We start from the raw sequence: 17,619 nt of genomic DNA, 5'->3' as shown, positions 1-17,619 counted from the left end.
AAATTTTTATTAATGATCTTGAACAAATTCTTCCGTTCACATATATTTTTGGTATAATTTCAATTTGGCCGTTCCAGTCATTCCAATTGCAAAATGTCAACCAGTCAACTGTCAAAGTTCAGTAGGTGAGCGGTTCTCACATTTCCAGTGACAGGAGAGTTGGGGATCTCTTTATCTCTGCTTTAAACAACGTTAAAAAGAATTGTATTTTATTTCTGTTTCAATAGATTTCTGTCATGTGTTAAGATAAAATATTTTTTCGTAAAGTTGATTTTCAGTAATCTTGGCATCTCTGACTTGCGAACTATTTACAATAGCAATAAGTCTCCACTTTTTGACAATGTGTTGTTGTTTCATTTGCCTGTCAGAATCAGTCTATTCGAAAAATTGGGTAGAGGTGTTTCTGTTTCGGTGAGTTGTGATTGCTTTGACAATAAATTTAGCTGTCGAGTAGAATTAATTATTTGTATTTTGTTATTATCAAAAATAAAAACAAAACATATATAAGTATAAAATAAAAAAAATTAAAAGTGTCGTTTTATTAAATCAGAAAAGCAACAATATTCTCGGGATCTAAATTACAATAACAAGTATGGCAATGATGCTTGGAAAGCAATTGAACCGCCTCTCTGGACCTTGCAAAATAGCACCAGTAATGGTTAATCATTATTCTACTATTCCCATCAGAGAAATCACTCATCCATTGCAAAGAAAACCAAATATTGTTAGTCCGGAGGAGGCAGTGGCCTGCATAAAATCAGGTATGTCCTGCATGACAATCAAACTATTAATTAATTTAAGAAACGAGTACGGGATATTTAAAATCTGTAATTATTTTTCTATGTACGATAACTGGAGCGACCGGAATTATTAGCGCTGACTTATGATTATGTAACCTAACAAATAGTATAGTAGAACTTTAGCACTGACAATATGCATTGGAAAAGGTCGTATATTACATTTTATTAAAAAGGTTGATGGTGTTATAAGAGCCTTGCCGAGTTAATATATTTAAATTATTCAAATGTTTAGTGTTCCAATTGAAAAAATCGGCGAAAGCAACCGAAAATGCAGCAACTAAAAGGTGCACACCAATATATGTGTATATATAGGTATGCAATGACATGAATTCCAATAAGATTTGCGTACGTAGCCTACTTGTGTATTTTATTTAGTTGTATTGATATATCGCTATAGCTGATAGGTATGTAGTATGTAGAAATATTTTGTCCTATATAAAACGAATGAACATTTTTTTTCCCTATAAACCTTAGCGGCCTTTGACCCTCACCCTAACTGCGTGTAACCCCATCGATTTCGACCCAACACTTTCATATTAAGACTAAATTCCAAGTATTTTTTTTTTTTTTGTCCTGACCATAAACTTTTTTTAGTCAATTTGACGTATTTTTGATATTGCCTTCTTTCTTTTATATTTTTTTTATTTCAAAGGTATAACACTAGTGATTTCTATTAAAAAAGATGATAAAGTGTTTATTATACTTTGAAAATATGCAATTGTGTTTTCTATCAATTTACTTACATAATCGCTATCAGCAAAACGAGATGTCTAAAACCTAACTCGATTGTCCCATAAAATGACTCCCGTGTTTGCTGTGTTCGAATACTCATTCATTATATTACTTATACTAATACTTAAATATACAAGTATATACATATGTATAAGTATATGAATTGTATCGCACATACATACATATGTATATATACATATATAATATGCAAACGCGCCATGCTTATATTTTATTACTACAAGTATTTGTTTTTATTGTAGTTAGGCGGCTCATTAGAATTCGCGATAGGAGTAAAAATGTTTGCTTACTTTCCCATTTTACCAGTCCATCTATTAAACTCAACCTTTTGAATTGAAACTGGCACGCGTATGTATGCATGTGATATATAGTACATTCGTACATACATATGTTTATCGACAGTGACGACTTAAACTGCATATGCATAATCATTCGTGAGCTAGCCTATCATTTTGTGTGTAGTCTGGCATTCGTTATATTAAAATGCATTAAAATTCTCAAGAGCAATTTTTGATCAAATAACCCACATATGTGGATGAATATGCATGAATGAATAAGTAAATATAGTAGTTGTGCATATTTCAAAATAGTAATATTGAGACATTAGGAGCTTTGTTGTTTAAATGAGTACGTGATATTAAAAACTGCTGATATTAAAGTAAGCGAGCACAATTGTAAAAACTAAATAGCAATAATATACTTGAATGAAATAAAAGCGAATTAAAATTTGTATGTACATATGTATTCATGAAATTATTGCTATAATTAAAGTAAAAAATTAAAATCATATGTTAAAAATATTAAAAGCTAGGCGTAAATTTGTATGGTACTTTAATCTTTTTTAAAATCCACAGATAATTCAAAAAACACACCATACACATTATATTTATATTGTTAGTGTTTTATTTTATTTTTATCAGTATTAGCACGCGCGTGTTTTTCTTTTATGTGTGTGTATCAAAACGTCTGTGTTTGGCCAGGAGAGATTGTGTGTGTGTGATGACTTTTGTTTGTGATGCCAAAGAAATACTCTTCAATGTCAACCATTAAGGATTCTTTAAAGTTCGGGTTCACACACGAAAACTGTTGTTGTTCAAACTGATCTGAGAGGGCGGCGAGGAAAAGCGAAGGAACCCAGTTGCTCTAGCTCACCCTACACCCTTTGCGTTCGTGTTGGCAACAACTCGTTGCTATGCAAATTAATATTTTAAAAGTCAATAAGAACATTAAAAACGATTAAGGGATCGTCTCAGTGTGAAATTTTCGAGAAATCGATTTTTTTTGTTGCATTATCCGCAAATTTTGAAATCGAAATTCAAATTATTACGGTCGCTACAGCGTTTCTTGTAGAAAGGGAACAGAGTGGGCAACATAGCGACTGCAATCTTCAAACGCGTTTTTCTCATAATGGTGTTTTTCAAAACGCTTTCCATTCTCAAAGGAAGAATTTTGAAAATGTCTAGTTCAAATTTGGATAGAACATTTTTAACGTCATTCAGTACCGCGCTATGTAAGCTTTTATTTTTTTGAAATCTTCCTATTTTTTCCTACGAAAAACTGTCGAAGTAAAGGGCAAAATTCGAAAAAAAAACTAAAAAGCTTCCATCTATTTTTCCCAATACCACATATACTATTAACAGGACATATACAAAAAACCAATCCAATTTATTTATTTAGGTACACTGTTATGAGTCAAATACACTCTCCCATTTTCATTGAGATAACTCATATGTTGGCCGTTATATGCGGTACAAAGTCACCCGGAAGTTTGAAAATCTTTATATTAAATTATTTATATGGAGGCTAAGGGAAGTATTGACCCGATTCAACCCATTTTTAACCCAGAGATACTATTATCAGAAGAGTCTCTTCTCTGAATTGTCTCTGACCAATATGTTCGATCAAAAGTAAACTATAAATACTGGAGTCTCCATATTCGGTACCTAGAGGCTTGAACAGTTTTGGTTGGATTTCGGAAGTTTTCTGTCATATGGTGGCATACTTTTAAGAAATTACTGTAAAATTTTGTCTCGTTATATTAATTACTTCTTGATTTATGCACTGGAAAGGAAAGAGACAGATGGAATATAAAATTATGCTATGAGGAAATATGCGTGGTTGTTGTCCGACTTCGTCTATTTTCGTACTGTGGCATTGGAATAAGAGAAGAATGGCACGTACAAATTTTGTCGAAATCGGTGAGTCGGGTTCCGAAATATGGGCTTCCATAAAGCTTTCACGTACCATTTCGGAGGTAAAATATAATGTTACTGGCGTATTTAGTTATTGATTTATTGCGCTTTAAGTAGCCTTTAACAGTACCGTTATATGGGGAGTGAGCGTGGTTATCTTCCGATTTCATCCACTTTCACACTGAAGTTCGTATAATATTTGTGCTGAGCAAATTTGATTAGGTTTAGTCGTTTAGGAGATATGTACATTAAACTAATTATAGGGCGGGGTCACGCCACTTTTTCAAACTTTTTTGCCCACAGCTGCCCCTTACTACTGTGATCTCCTGTACCAAATTAAAGTTTTATATCTTTTTGCCCTTAGTTATGGCACTTTATAGGTTTTTGGTTAATGGCGTTTTGTGGGCGTAGCAGTAATCTGATTACGCCGATTTATAAAACTCGTAATTTTTTTTATACTAAGGAACCTGCATATCCAGTTTCATCACGATGTCTCAATTTTTACTCAAGTTCAGCTTGCACGAACGGACAGACAGACAGTCACCCCGGATTTCAACGTTTTTCATCATCCTGATCATTTATATATATATAACCCTACATCAATCTCGATTAGTTTTAGGTTATACGTACGACCGTTAGGTGAACAAAATTATTATACTCTGTAGCAACAGGTTTCAAGAGCATAAAAATGTTTGTATATAGTACCAATGATGCGTAGAAAAATTTGATAATATGATATGAAATATTTACAATTTTCTTGAAACCAGTAATAATATTTTATTTGGTTGACTGTGAAAGATCTGCACGTTTCACATACTTTCCTTAATGCAATTGAAACCAATATTCAATATCCGTCCGATATTACCATTGCCAGCGGTGGTCTGATAAATAGCAAAACCTGGCGACCTATGCTAACTCTCGCATCAGACCATCTGCCCATAATTATCTCGATCGAGAAACCTCCCGATTTCGTTTCTGTGGACAACCGTACCTTCATTAACTTTAATAAAGCTAATTGGGTCGGCTTCACAGAATTTACTGAGAGCACCTTCAACGCTCTACCCATTCCTACGGAATGCGTTGGCGAACGTCGCTTCATCCCGGCTGGAAGAATAGCGAAAATCCGCCCCAATTTCCCAGCCGAAGCAGCCGTTTTAGCTAACGAGGGCGACACCTTACTCCATGCCGATCCCGAGGATCCCCGAATAAGGGATCTCAATTTGGAGATTCGGCGTATGGTAAATCATCATAAGCGGACGAAATGGATAGAGCCCCTGAAGTCCTGCAACCTCTCCACCGGTGTGAGTTAGCTTTGGGCTACTGTCAAAGCTTTGTCTAACCCGAAGAGACACGACGACCGAGTTGAAGTTCAATTCAATGGTCATGCCTCTTCGGACCCGAAGAAGTGCGCGAGCTATTTTAGCCGGCAGCTAACACTGCACCCTTCGGTAGATAAAGCCAAGAGATGTGTTAACCGACGGCTGCGCAAAATGCCAAACGACTACGCACCATTTACTTTCACCGATGAGGAGGTTCAGAGTGTCATCAACAAAGCATAATCCTCTAAATCCCTTGTCCCTGATGGAATTTACATGCTAATGCTAAAGCATCTAGGCTCGACGGGAGTAAGTTATCTCACCAAGGTCCTCAACCTGTCGCTGACCACTCTTCAAATACCCGATGTGTGGAAAGTCGGAAGAGTGGCCCCACTACTGAAACTTGGGAAACCCGCCAACAAAGGGGAATCTTATCGACCGATAACTCTCTTCTCCCCAGTAGTGAAGACACTTGAGGCCTTGCTTCTCCCGACCTTCACTCACCACCTGAGCCTAGCCAGCCACCAGCATGGATTCCAAAAAGTGCACAGCACCACCACAGCACTTAGCGTCATAAACGCTCGGATAGTTCGTGTCCTCAACCAGAAGTCACCCTGCGAGGGAAAGGACCTCGTGGCGTTGGACTTGTCAAAAGCTTTTCGCACAGTAAACCACACAACGCTATTGCAGGACATCGAGAAAACCACGCTTCCTCCAGGGTTAAAGAGGTGGACCATGAACTACCTGAACGGTCGTCAATCATCCATACTATTTCGAGGTGAAACATCCAAACTGAGAAGAATTAAACAGGGGGTGTCCTCTTCCCGTTACTGTTTAATTTTTACATCTCGAAACTCCCGCAGCAACCAGAGGGGGTTTCCATAACCTCGTACGCAGATGATTGTACGATATTGACGTCGGGCAATGGAATCGATGGCATGTGTTCGAAGGTAAACAACTAGCTCTCCGACCTTTCTCGTTTCCTCACTGCACGGAACCTTACACTTTCCCCCACCAAATCCACAGCGACCATTTTTACGAACTGGACGAAGGAGTATAGACTTGAACTTAATATTGCAGTCGATGGCGTCAAAATTCCGACTGTCAATAACCCTAAGATTTTAGGTGTAACCTTTGATAGTCTATGCTCCTTCACTCCCCACACGACCGCGATTATTGACAAGGTACAGAGCCGCAACAAAATCCTCAAGTCGCTAGCCGGCAGCACATGGGGAAAAGACAAAGAAATGTTGTTGGCAACATACAAGGCAATCGGCCGGCCGGTCCTCAACTACGCAACACCAATATGATCGTCTGGATGCAGTGGTACGCAGATGAGGAAACTCAAAGTGCCAAAATACTGCACTCCGGACCACGACGAGATGCCTTTTGATGTCTCCTATCGAACACCTTCACAGTGAGACGCTTACGCGCCCAGTTAAGGAGCATAATGAACTCCTCTCCAAGCAGTTCCTGCTGGGATGTTTTCGTAGAAATCACCCATGCAGCCATCTGCTTGGAGCGGAACCGCCTCCTAGGAGCATCAAAAGGTCTTTCCTTGACTACGTCGACGACGTCGTACAGTACGCCGACCGAACTTCGGACGCAACTGACTTTCGACAGGTACTGACCGCCATTCACAGTGGAACCATTAACATTTTCACCGACTCCCTTCCCGTGCATGGTGTTCTTGGAGTCAAACCACCACCCATCCCAGACGAAGAGCTCGAGTTGCCGCGAGAAACGCGAGTGACCCTAGCGCAACTTCGTTCTGGATATTGTAGCAGGTTAAACTCCTACTTATCCAGAATAGACCCTGACATACCCAATGTATGTCCTGCATGCAATGAGTTTCCACATGACACTGACCACCTCTTTGCATTTCCTACCAACCCCACTCATCTAACACCCTTTTCCCTTTGGTCCGACCCCGTCGAAGCAGCACGTTTCCTCGGCCTTCCGTTACATGACGTGGATTACAACACCGATAACCCTTACCATCCTAACGGGGATTGATAACCGTTAAAACAACAACAACAGCTCTTGAACCGTTTAAAGTTTTATATGGATGAAAAAAATGTATATGGAAAATAAAAAAGGAGAAATGTACTTTTTTCTACAAATGTATTTCTTGTAAAAAAAGATTTTATATTTTCGGACTATGATAATTATAGCATACATTTTATATACCAATTAAAATAATAAATTTTATATTGGCAATGATATTTTGATTTATGCTTGTATAAGTTTATTAAATTTAAGACTTCGCTCATTCGTCAATCCATTTTGTATAATTTTTCCGCAAATTAACAATATTAAGCTAAATATTAATTTTTTGGAACAATGTATTAAATTATTTTGAAAATGTACTTTATTTTTATAATATAACACAACCGCCTTAATACTCGCTCTACTGAATTTAATATTACCGAAATGAAAATGCCGTCGGTATACATACATACATATGTATGTATGTTTAATTGGGATATGTTGCCTCTTCAAAATTTTCATACAAATGAAAACTGCGCTGTCAAACTGTCATACTAATTAGTATTCCATACATTGCTTTCCATAAGAGGGAGTCTCCACAGGTAATAAGCACGGCAATACAGTTAGTATAACATAAATTTTATCCTGTCGAGATGCCCCGTTATTGAAACCCTTACTTGTCGGCAAATATGCAAAAATATCTGGTCACAAAGTACTAATTGTAGCACACAATTTTTTTTTTTTATTAATTTTGTTCGATATTTACGTCAGAATTATAGCTACATAGTATATTGGTAGTAGTTATAGTTGAATTCATATGGGCAGAGAATGCATACAGCTATGGGCAAAGAAATAGTGCACCTTTAACATGCATAATTAATTTTGGTCACTTAGGAAATTTTATGATACCCACACATATGTACATAAATAATTCATTGCTTCTGTTTACATATGTACATATGTATATTCGATTATGTTAAAAAAAATGAATTTGTTTAAATGAATAAAATAACATTTTCAGAAAGCTAGGTATTTGTACATTTTATTAAAAATTCATTAATTAATGATACCAAAAATACAGAAAAAGGTGATGATGATTTTCTGACAAAAACTTTCCAATCTAGCACAAGAGTCTCGATCTTAATCGTATTGAATTATCGATAATTTTCTACTAAAATTGTTATTATTATTATATTAGGCAACTATGTTAAGTTATATTTAGTAAAGGTGATTTTAAAACTTCAATAAATTTTTGAAGGAATAGGGAAAGTAGAAGATATAGATAATTTAAGGAAATGTCAAAAATTTATAGCAACTTTCAAATTAAAGACAATTCTACAAAGTATTTTATTGAATACCTTAAAATATACTTTTTTTTCAAAACTAAATAATATTTAATATAGCTCTATCATTCATGAAAAGTTTCCATTTCTTTATTTATAGCTGTGTGAAAATTTGCGCCCTCATATTTTGTTGTTGTAATTTATATTTTTACGAGTATTCGACGTATCAGAGTATTTTCACGTACGTATATACATACTATTTACAAACATATAAGAAATGCCGTTGTGGCGCCTCATTTATCTATTATGTATATACATATGTACATATATGAAAAGAGTATGCAAGCGGGCATACTTATATGTAATATGAATGCAAATGTGTATTTAAATACAAAGAAGTGACATCAGTGTAATCTTTGAAGTTTCCTCGTTAGTTATCAATTGTGTGAAAGTAATGTCGGAAATTGTGACATGGAGGTCATACCTTTGCATGTCGGGAGAGAATTAGCTTAAATAGGAGTTTAACCCGGTACAATATTCAAAATTTTATTTCCAAAAAAGTATGTCAAAGATCGAGTTAACACTTCAAATCATATTCCAATAGACTAAAATGTATAACTCTTTCATAAAAGCTCTCATCATGAAATCCAATAAATCTAGCTAAGGTGTAACTGCCGAAGTGTTTATTCTTTCAAACTAATAATAATATAAAGTTGAAAAGGCTTGTGGATTAATTTTTTTTTAATTGAATTTGATTTTTTACTCGTGAAGCTATCGGAATAATGTTATAGATAAGAGTTGCATTTATTATAAATATAATTATCACAAGCACACCATCTTTTATACACATATTTACAAATTGAATATAGAATTTGAATGTAGTTGGCATCGCTGCGTTAGTGCGTCAAAGCAAATCTGACAGCTACTAAATTAGCCTGTAAACATCTCATTGTAAAAACTTTTAACATACATACATTATTTACTATATACAATTACATTTACATATATGCAGATGTGTTTACAATATTGGGGAAAAATAAATATATTTAGTGTATGAATTCAGAGGATTTAGTATGGGGTTTTATTGTATATAATTGATTATCATATTTCAAATAAATTAAGTAAAATTAAATCTGCTAATTGAAATTACTTGAGTCAAACAAAGAACATTATTATATTGGCTTTTGTAACAGGTGGCGCAAAAATTACCTTCCGATGTTTTTTGGAAAACTAAAAACTTTTTTAAAAAATGAAAAACTTTGTTTCTGCTTGTGGATTATTTTTATTTGGTCTTTAAAATTTTTTTATATCAAGTCGAGAATATGATATCATGTAAATGGCCGCCGCCACAGTTGATTGTCATTTGAGCCCTTTTTATGACATTTTCCATCACTTTGGCCGGAACTTCCGACGATAGGTCCCCACATTCTTAACGGATATTGTCTTTAAGAGCTGCAAGAGTCGGAGGCTTGTTGACATAAACCCGCGACTTCAAAAAGCCCCACAAAAAGATGTATGGAGCGGTCAAATCAGGCGATCTTGCTTGCTGGCCACTGCAAATCGCGCCAAAACGGGAGATTAGGCGCCCGGGATATGCATCCTTCAGCATATCGGTTGTGGCACGCAGTGTAGCGTACCATTGTTTATTTACGTGTATTTCGCATGTGTTTACTACACAAATGTCAAAACAGAACTGACATTAGAGGTCAATTGCAAAATTTATAGCATCTTCTGACTTTTGTGCCACCCTGTATATATAATTTTTTATGTTCGTCTGACTGTCTGTATATACGTGAACTAGTCCCTGAATTTTTTAGGTAATGATTTGAAATTTTGCACAGGAAAATTCTCAGGAAGCTGATATTTGATATAGCATAGCCGCTATAAAAACAGAATGATCAAAACTCTTTTTTTATATGACGACTCATCTTCACGAAATTTAGCATAATACACCTATTACGGTTTTCAACTCCACACGGGTAAATTGAAGTTGGAAGAATTTCAAAACTTCAACCAAAACGCAGTTAGGTTGAAAACCGCAATAGTGGCCTAACTTATTATCGGAGGTATAGTTACAATCTCCGTACATATTGTTCAAACGTTCAGTCCGTATTGTAATTTATTTGTGCGACGTTCGCAAAGTTGAGTAAATACAAAAAATCATGCAAATATTAATTTAATTTGCACATGTGTTTCTGTAAGCATTTGTATTGTTAACAATTTTGTTCACATCTTTCTTTGCAAAAACAACTTTTTCATTAAGAAGCCTTAATTATTCAATTATGGTATATATTACATGGTATAAATTGTCAAATTTCGTCCAGAAATACATATATCAGTCTCCTACTAGTTTCGAAATAGGCAAAACAATTCATAATTCCATCATGGGCCAAAACGATTGGTTAGATAAATTAAATCATTAACTGTAATACGTCCGATGGTTTTTGCTTAGTTAAATTTTGTGAGAGAAATTCCTAGCATTTGCTACTGGGAACAATTCTCCAACGCTTTTTTTGCGAAAAAGTGCAAATTGAACTATTATTAGCTTTATTAACATATCATAATGCATATAGTATATGCGATAATACAGATATGTGTGTATGTATGTACATATATACATACGTTCTTCTTTTCGATAAGCCCACAGTTGTGGTTGTGGTCCAATGTATCATATAAATTATGCTGATAAAAACGCTATGGCGGAAATTAAATCAGTGAAGGCTTATATTTGATTTGTTCCATCGTGGCGTGCCTCTTTTTGTACTCTAGCAACTTGTTGCTACATAATATTTTTGTTCACTTAATGGTTGTTTGTAACACCCAAAAATAATCGAGAAAGATATAATTATACACATATGTACATATACTTGTATTCATACATGATAAGGCGACTAGATGAGTTAAATTCCGGATGTATGTATGTATGTCCGTCAGTCCATACGTCAGCTACGCAAGTGGCATCTTAAGTAAAATTTGAGATGTCTTGATAAAACTTGGTACCCGGGTTTTTGCCACCCTGAGGATCTTGGTATTTTCGCAACATGCTGTTAAGCGGGGAAAACTATAACAAAGCTGCAAATTAAAATACGAAACAAAAAAAAAACTTTTAAAAAGTGGGCGTGTTGCCTCGGCCGCTAATAAGTTTAATGTACATACATTTCTCCCAAACTTCTAGAGCTATATCAACCAAAGTTGCTCTGATAAAGTCCTAATAGCTACTCCTGAGGCAGTATGAAAATGGGTGAATTTTTAACTAATAAAACTTTGATAAATCAGTAAATAGCCGTAAAATACTTGTATAACAAACAATATGGTGCTCATGGGCTTTATTAAATTCGGTATAAAAATTTAATACTGAACGAGGCTTAGCCCACCATTAGATTTAATTCTACATCTCAGGTACTACCCAACCAAATTTCGGGCCTTAAATTATCCCATAACATCCTTAGGATACGTTTTGAAAATGAGCGAAATCTGACTACAACCATGCCTACTTCCTATGTATCACAATTCTATTTCTGATTATAGTATGTCAAAAATAGACAACGAGTCATCAGTTCTCCTATCCCCCATATATGTATGTATGTACATAGGTCCGTATTGTATAATAATTGAATTTTGTTATATAGTGAAATAAACAGTCGAGATATGAATGTGGCGTTATTCCACTTGTTATGTCGCATTATTTTTTTTACCACAGCCACAGTTGTGACAGGGTGAAGTTGTTTTTTTTTCAGAAAAAACGAGTTATTTTGTGTTACAACAATATTGATGGAAAGGTAATTAAAATTTTCATCAAATTGCTTTATATTTTTCACAAATAACATCATAATTCAAAGTGGACAACGATTATGCCGGTTAGTGTTTTCTTCATAAAATTTCGTGGAAATTGTCGAGTATACTCGTAGTATAGTAACGCCAAAAGTTAATTCAGTCAGACCTTCCCCTAATCGCAATATCGGAGTTAGTAATTTTCGACTGACTTTCCATCCTACTTTAAACCATTTTTGTAGATTAGTATGTGTGATGTTTTGATGGAATTATGTGGACATGTTGGTCTAAACATAATTCTACTTAGCGCTGAATATAAATGAAATTAATATAAATCGTTGTCTAAACCTTGCATCCCTTATAATGAATTCCCCAATATATTAAATTTAACCTCATTTCATTTGAGATAATTAGGTTCATTTTAATATAAATATCACAGACAATAATGCAACCGAGTCTGTTAATTACAATATAAGATAGTAAGACATTAATTATTATTGCAAATCGAAATATCGTTGAATATTGAATTCTTACGCAACATCTTTTATTATGAAGTTTTGCCAACACCTGAAGGTATTTCTCTGGCTTGAATCTTTACAAATTGCGTTAGTATAAACTGAAATTATCCCTTCCTTAATTGTTTATTCATTTTATTATTTTTATTACGTTTAACAATTGTCCCAATTATTATAAATAAGCAAAAGTTCTTATCGATGAATGTTTTTTCTAGAAAACTGTGACACAACAACGGTACAAGTATATGTATGTACATATATACATATATGAAAAATTACAACAGTCTTAACTAGAGTCATTAACACACATATTGTATAAGGTTTATCTCCATGAAATTTTACAAGTCTATTATACACATATGTATGTGCATTACACTTCTTTATGTGCAGTAACATTTGAATTAAACTTTTTATTTGTGATTCTAAATACGGCATTAAAAAATAAAAAAAAGTCAATCCAATTCCGGATTAAAAATTAATATTAAAAAGAAAAATTTAACCCCAAGCATGTAACATTGGTAAACAAAAATCCACTTGTTTTTTTGTGACATGAACAGAACAAAGTGTTTATTATGTAAAAATTGCCACAAATGCAGAAAAAAGCTACAGATTTCTGATTTCTTCTATCACTTATAATTTTTTTGCTATGAGGATTTTTGACGATGTTTTTCGGCGCTGTTTTGGTTTTGGAGTATCCCTTAACAATGTCCAGCAGTAATCGGCAAGCAAACTGGCACTCCACTAGCCTTGGTACCGTTTCTCCATAGCAGAAATATTTTGGTGGAACCGTTCCCCATGTTCGTCACCAAATTTTCGGAGAAAAAATCCAGATGGGAGTCCAGGAAGTGAATTTTAAGGGACGTGTTGCAACCCATTTTTTTTATAGACAGTAAATAGTTCAGTCAAAAGATCTTTGTAATTGTCAACTTTGACATTTCCAAGAAAATTTCTAACAGCGCTTTTAAAGGCACTTCAGGCTCGTATTTCAGTTTCAAATGTTTCATCTTTCATTAGTTCTCTTATTTGCGGAACCACAAATATGCTCTCCTTAATTTTTGCTTCACTGACTCTTGGAAACTTTTGTTTCAGATACAAGTACCCTCTTCCATTTCTGTCCATTGCCTTAACAAAATTCTTCATTAGACCCAATTTAATATGCAAAGGTGGTAGTAATCCTTTCTGGGATCAACTAGAAGTTCACTGGTAAAAGTGGTCATGTGAATTCGCTAAATAGCCAGAAGTAACACGAAGGTAAATCAAGCGAATGCAGTGGTTGCGGTACGATATTAGTTGAAAATGTGGCGACATGATCACGAGTAACCAATGCAGGTTGAGATTATCAGTCTTCTTTGTTCAAGAAATTCAAACATAGTAAAATCAAAGAAATCACTTTTAGAGCCTCACAAAACGACGCGTATTTCAAATACTTATGAATATTTTGACATGAAATTTAGCATAGATGTCACTAACAGTACTACCAACTTACAGAATAAAAATTTACCTATTCGAAGTATAAATTAATTCACCTTTCAATTTGATCACAGTAGTATTGTAAAATCTAAAGGCGCAGGTTACGGAATATTTGTGGGTGATAAAAAATTATGTTTTCAGACTTGGCTTCAAGGTATCAAACTGCATTAGAAACACCTAAGAATTTTCATGTCACAAATGATGGTTCTACCAGTGTAATTATAATAAAAAATAGAAATTTGTTTTAGAAATTAAAGTTATTCCCGTTTTCGTACTTTATTCATACTAAAAAATAATACAAATTTCAAATATCCCAAAATAAATTATTTATTTATAATACCAACATAGCGAAAAAAATCTATTTATTTCAAAATTATTGTATAAAAAAATATTGCTACCCTGTTTGAAAATAAATACAATATATAAAAAGTAGGAGAAAAGAGCTCAAAATATATAAAATATTTGCTTGGGACATGCAGAATTAAATATTTTTGTTAAATGGGTATTTCTGTTTGAAAAATAATATATGTATATATATTATATAATAATTCTAAGGACTAAACCAATAATACACGTTTTTAATGGTGTGAGCATTAGAATTTCTCTTTATAGTCCATTATCTGTTAAGTGAAAATAATATTAACGGCCTAGTATACCAGTACGACTGGATATAAATATTTACAGGGAAATCAAATTAACAAAATATTTTTGTATGTATTTCAGGTGACACTGTGTTTGCATCCGGAGCCGCAGCCACCCCCATAGATATGCTCAAGGCTCTGACAAAGCATGGACAAGCAAACAAACTGAAAAATGTCACAGTGTGTCACATGCACACGGAAGGCCCTGCTGATTACTGTGCGCCAGAAAACAAGGACATCTTTCGCTCCAACTCTTTCTTCATGGGCGCCAATGTCCGTAAGGCTGTAGCTGAAGGTCGTGGTGATAATTTGTCGATTTTCTTGCATGAAATCCCACAACTCTTCTATAAGGGTATTGTCAGGCCCGATGTAGCAATCGTACACGTTTCACCACCAGATCGTCACGGCTTCTGCTCACTAGGAACAAGTGTTGATTGCGTTCGTGCCGCTTCCAATCACTCGAAAATGATTGTTGGTAAATATTCAATACTGCAAAATTTGTGTTTGTTACATGTTGAATTTATTTAATTCTTTATTTTTGTTTTGCTTGACAGCTCAAATTAACAAGCAAATGCCACGCACTTTCGGTGACGCCTGCATTCACTCGTCCCAATTTGATTTCGCTGTTGAAGTTGACTCCCCATTGCCTCAGCACGGCGGTAAACCACCTAGCGAAGTTGAAAACAAAATTGGCAAACTGATTGCTGACAATTTGATTTGCAATGGTGCCACGCTGCAGATGGGAATCGGTAATATCCCGGATGCTGTATTAAATGCTTGCCATAACCACAAGGATCTCGGCATTCATTCGGAAATGTTTGCTAATGGTGTTGTGGAGTTGGTGCGAAAGGGTTGCGTAAACAATAGCAAAAAGAAGATGCATCAAGGACGTATTGTCGGTTCATTTTTGATTGGTAATCAAGCTTTATACGACTTTGTCAATGACAATCCTTTCATTGGTAAGTAATTTATAGAATATTAAAGGTTTCAATATATTACGTTAACCCAAACGTTTGCTTCACCTTAGAAATGTATGGTATCGACTATGTAAATAATACCAGTATTATTAAACAGCAGCCTAGTATGACTGCAATCAATTCCGCCATTGAAGTGGATCTTACTGGACAAGTGAGCGCTGATTCGATCGGAACGCGCTTCTTTTCCGGTTTCGGTGGACAGGTAGATTTCATTCGTGGTGCTGCGGAAGGACTAGATGGTAAAGGTGTACCCATAATTGCATTGCCATCTGTTACCAACAAAGGCCAAAGCAAAATTGTGCCCATATTGCAGCCAGGTAACCACATCAACAAATTTCATTTAGTTATGTTTACTGAATTTTTTTGTTGCAGGAGCTGGTGTGGTTACATCTCGTGCTCATGTTCACTATGTTGTCACTGAGTACGGTATCGCTTCACTATTTGGCAAAAATATGCGTCAACGTGCCTATGAACTCATTCAAATCAGTCATCCGGATCATCGTGAAAAACTCGAAAAATCCGCCTATGAACGCCTTAAAGTGATGCCATCATGTTGAACATCGAAGGCCTAGATTTATAAACTGGCTTAATGCAAAGTGTGGCTACTATATGCGAACATATGTAGTTTTGAATAAGTGTTTTAAATAGTAAATCGGCATATTATAAACATAATCGTGATCCTAAATCAAACGATACTCATTATTGAGTGCAAAATTATATAACCGTAAATTTTTAAATATCGAATGAAAATTAAAAATGTAACTTTACACCTATTAAAAAATTATATCAATCATTCCCGAAACAGAAACATCAGCATTTTACATGGCGCAGACACAAAAATAACTAGATGGAGTTTGGCAGAAATTGGAAAGATTTGAATGAAAAAGGAAATACAGAAACTGCCTGGCAAATTAGGTTTTAATTTCGTGCAATTTATTAGTTTTGAATCGAAAAATGTTCAACAAACCAAAATAAATAAATTTGAAATACAAAAAATATCTTACTTATAATTGAATTCTCGCGAATTTCAACGTACAAAAATAGAAACTTCTCATCATTATCATTTTATGAGGTTAGGACATTTGCGCACTTAGGCATACGAAAGTGAATTATACAGTGATGAAGGTTATTGAAGTCGGAAATCTTCACATGCTTTTTGCTACGGTTCGTGCAAAATCAGAAATTAGTGTAGAAGTTGCTTATTCTAGAATACCCAGTAAGCTTTTAAGCGTTAGAACAACATGCCACATAGCGACACATTTAGCAACAGCCAAAGTTTCACTAGCAAACAAAGTCTATATGTATCTAAAACAAATGCATAAGCATGCGTTAGCAGCTCTGAATCGCACTATCAAAACTCTGCGTAATAACGCTAGGCGATTTGCGGTGTAATACTGTGTTTGTCCGGAAATTAATAGGACTGAGTCGATTTAAAAACAATTTATTGAACAATCGTTACAATTCTTTGTGCAAGTTGCACTGCTAAATGATCCATTTGCCGAAGTTGTTCTCAGGAAAAGAGCAATTTTAAAGGAAAATAACAAAGATGTGGATAACACTGCATTCTTTCAACTGTGTAAAAGCCAAAACGAAGCAACCGACTCTCCAACTGAGTTCTTGAATATTCTTGGGTTGTCACGTAAAAATTTCTCATTCTGAAAATCCCAATGATCCCAAACGTTATGGAATCAATTTCCAATTCGCCTTGATAATCAATAAAATACAAGGCATATTATTGAGTGTGTGTACAACGTCTTTCGCAGATGCTTCAATGAGAGGAAATTCAATTCAAAATTGAACCGACAGCAACCAGTGCCGGATTAAACTGGCGCGGGGCCTGTAGCAAATTCTGTCAAGGGGCCCTTGGTTTGCTATAGTTCTCAAGTTTAGGGTATTAAATAAAACAAATTTGTTA

At 34.9% G+C, this 17,619-nt stretch overlaps 1 protein-coding gene across 2 annotated transcripts; it reads left to right on the top strand.

The window, feature by feature from the left end:
* The first annotated feature begins 350 nt into the window (after window positions 1–350).
* Window positions 351–16,702, top strand: LOC126751023 (4-hydroxybutyrate coenzyme A transferase). Of its 2 annotated transcripts, XM_050460931.1 has the most exons (6): window positions 351–411; window positions 551–761; window positions 14,810–15,202; window positions 15,282–15,686; window positions 15,755–16,021; window positions 16,077–16,702. In XM_050460931.1, the coding sequence occupies exons 2-6, from the start codon at window positions 593–595 to the stop codon at window positions 16,259–16,261; spliced, it is 1,419 nt and encodes a 472-aa protein (XP_050316888.1). In that variant the 5' UTR covers window positions 351–411; window positions 551–592; the 3' UTR covers window positions 16,262–16,702. The 2 variants fall into 2 exon arrangements, with proteins under 2 accessions (XP_050316888.1, XP_050316879.1); XM_050460922.1 differs by lacking the exon at window positions 351–411 and having other exon boundaries at window positions 420–761.
* Window positions 16,703–17,619: the final 917 nt, after the last annotated feature.

Source organism: Bactrocera neohumeralis, chromosome 2 (assembly GCF_024586455.1).
Source record: "Bactrocera neohumeralis isolate Rockhampton chromosome 2, APGP_CSIRO_Bneo_wtdbg2-racon-allhic-juicebox.fasta_v2, whole genome shotgun sequence".
In the NCBI taxonomy this organism is placed as follows: Eukaryota; Metazoa; Arthropoda; class Insecta; order Diptera; family Tephritidae; genus Bactrocera; species Bactrocera neohumeralis.
This window is presented reverse-complemented; position numbering and strand designations above follow the sequence as displayed.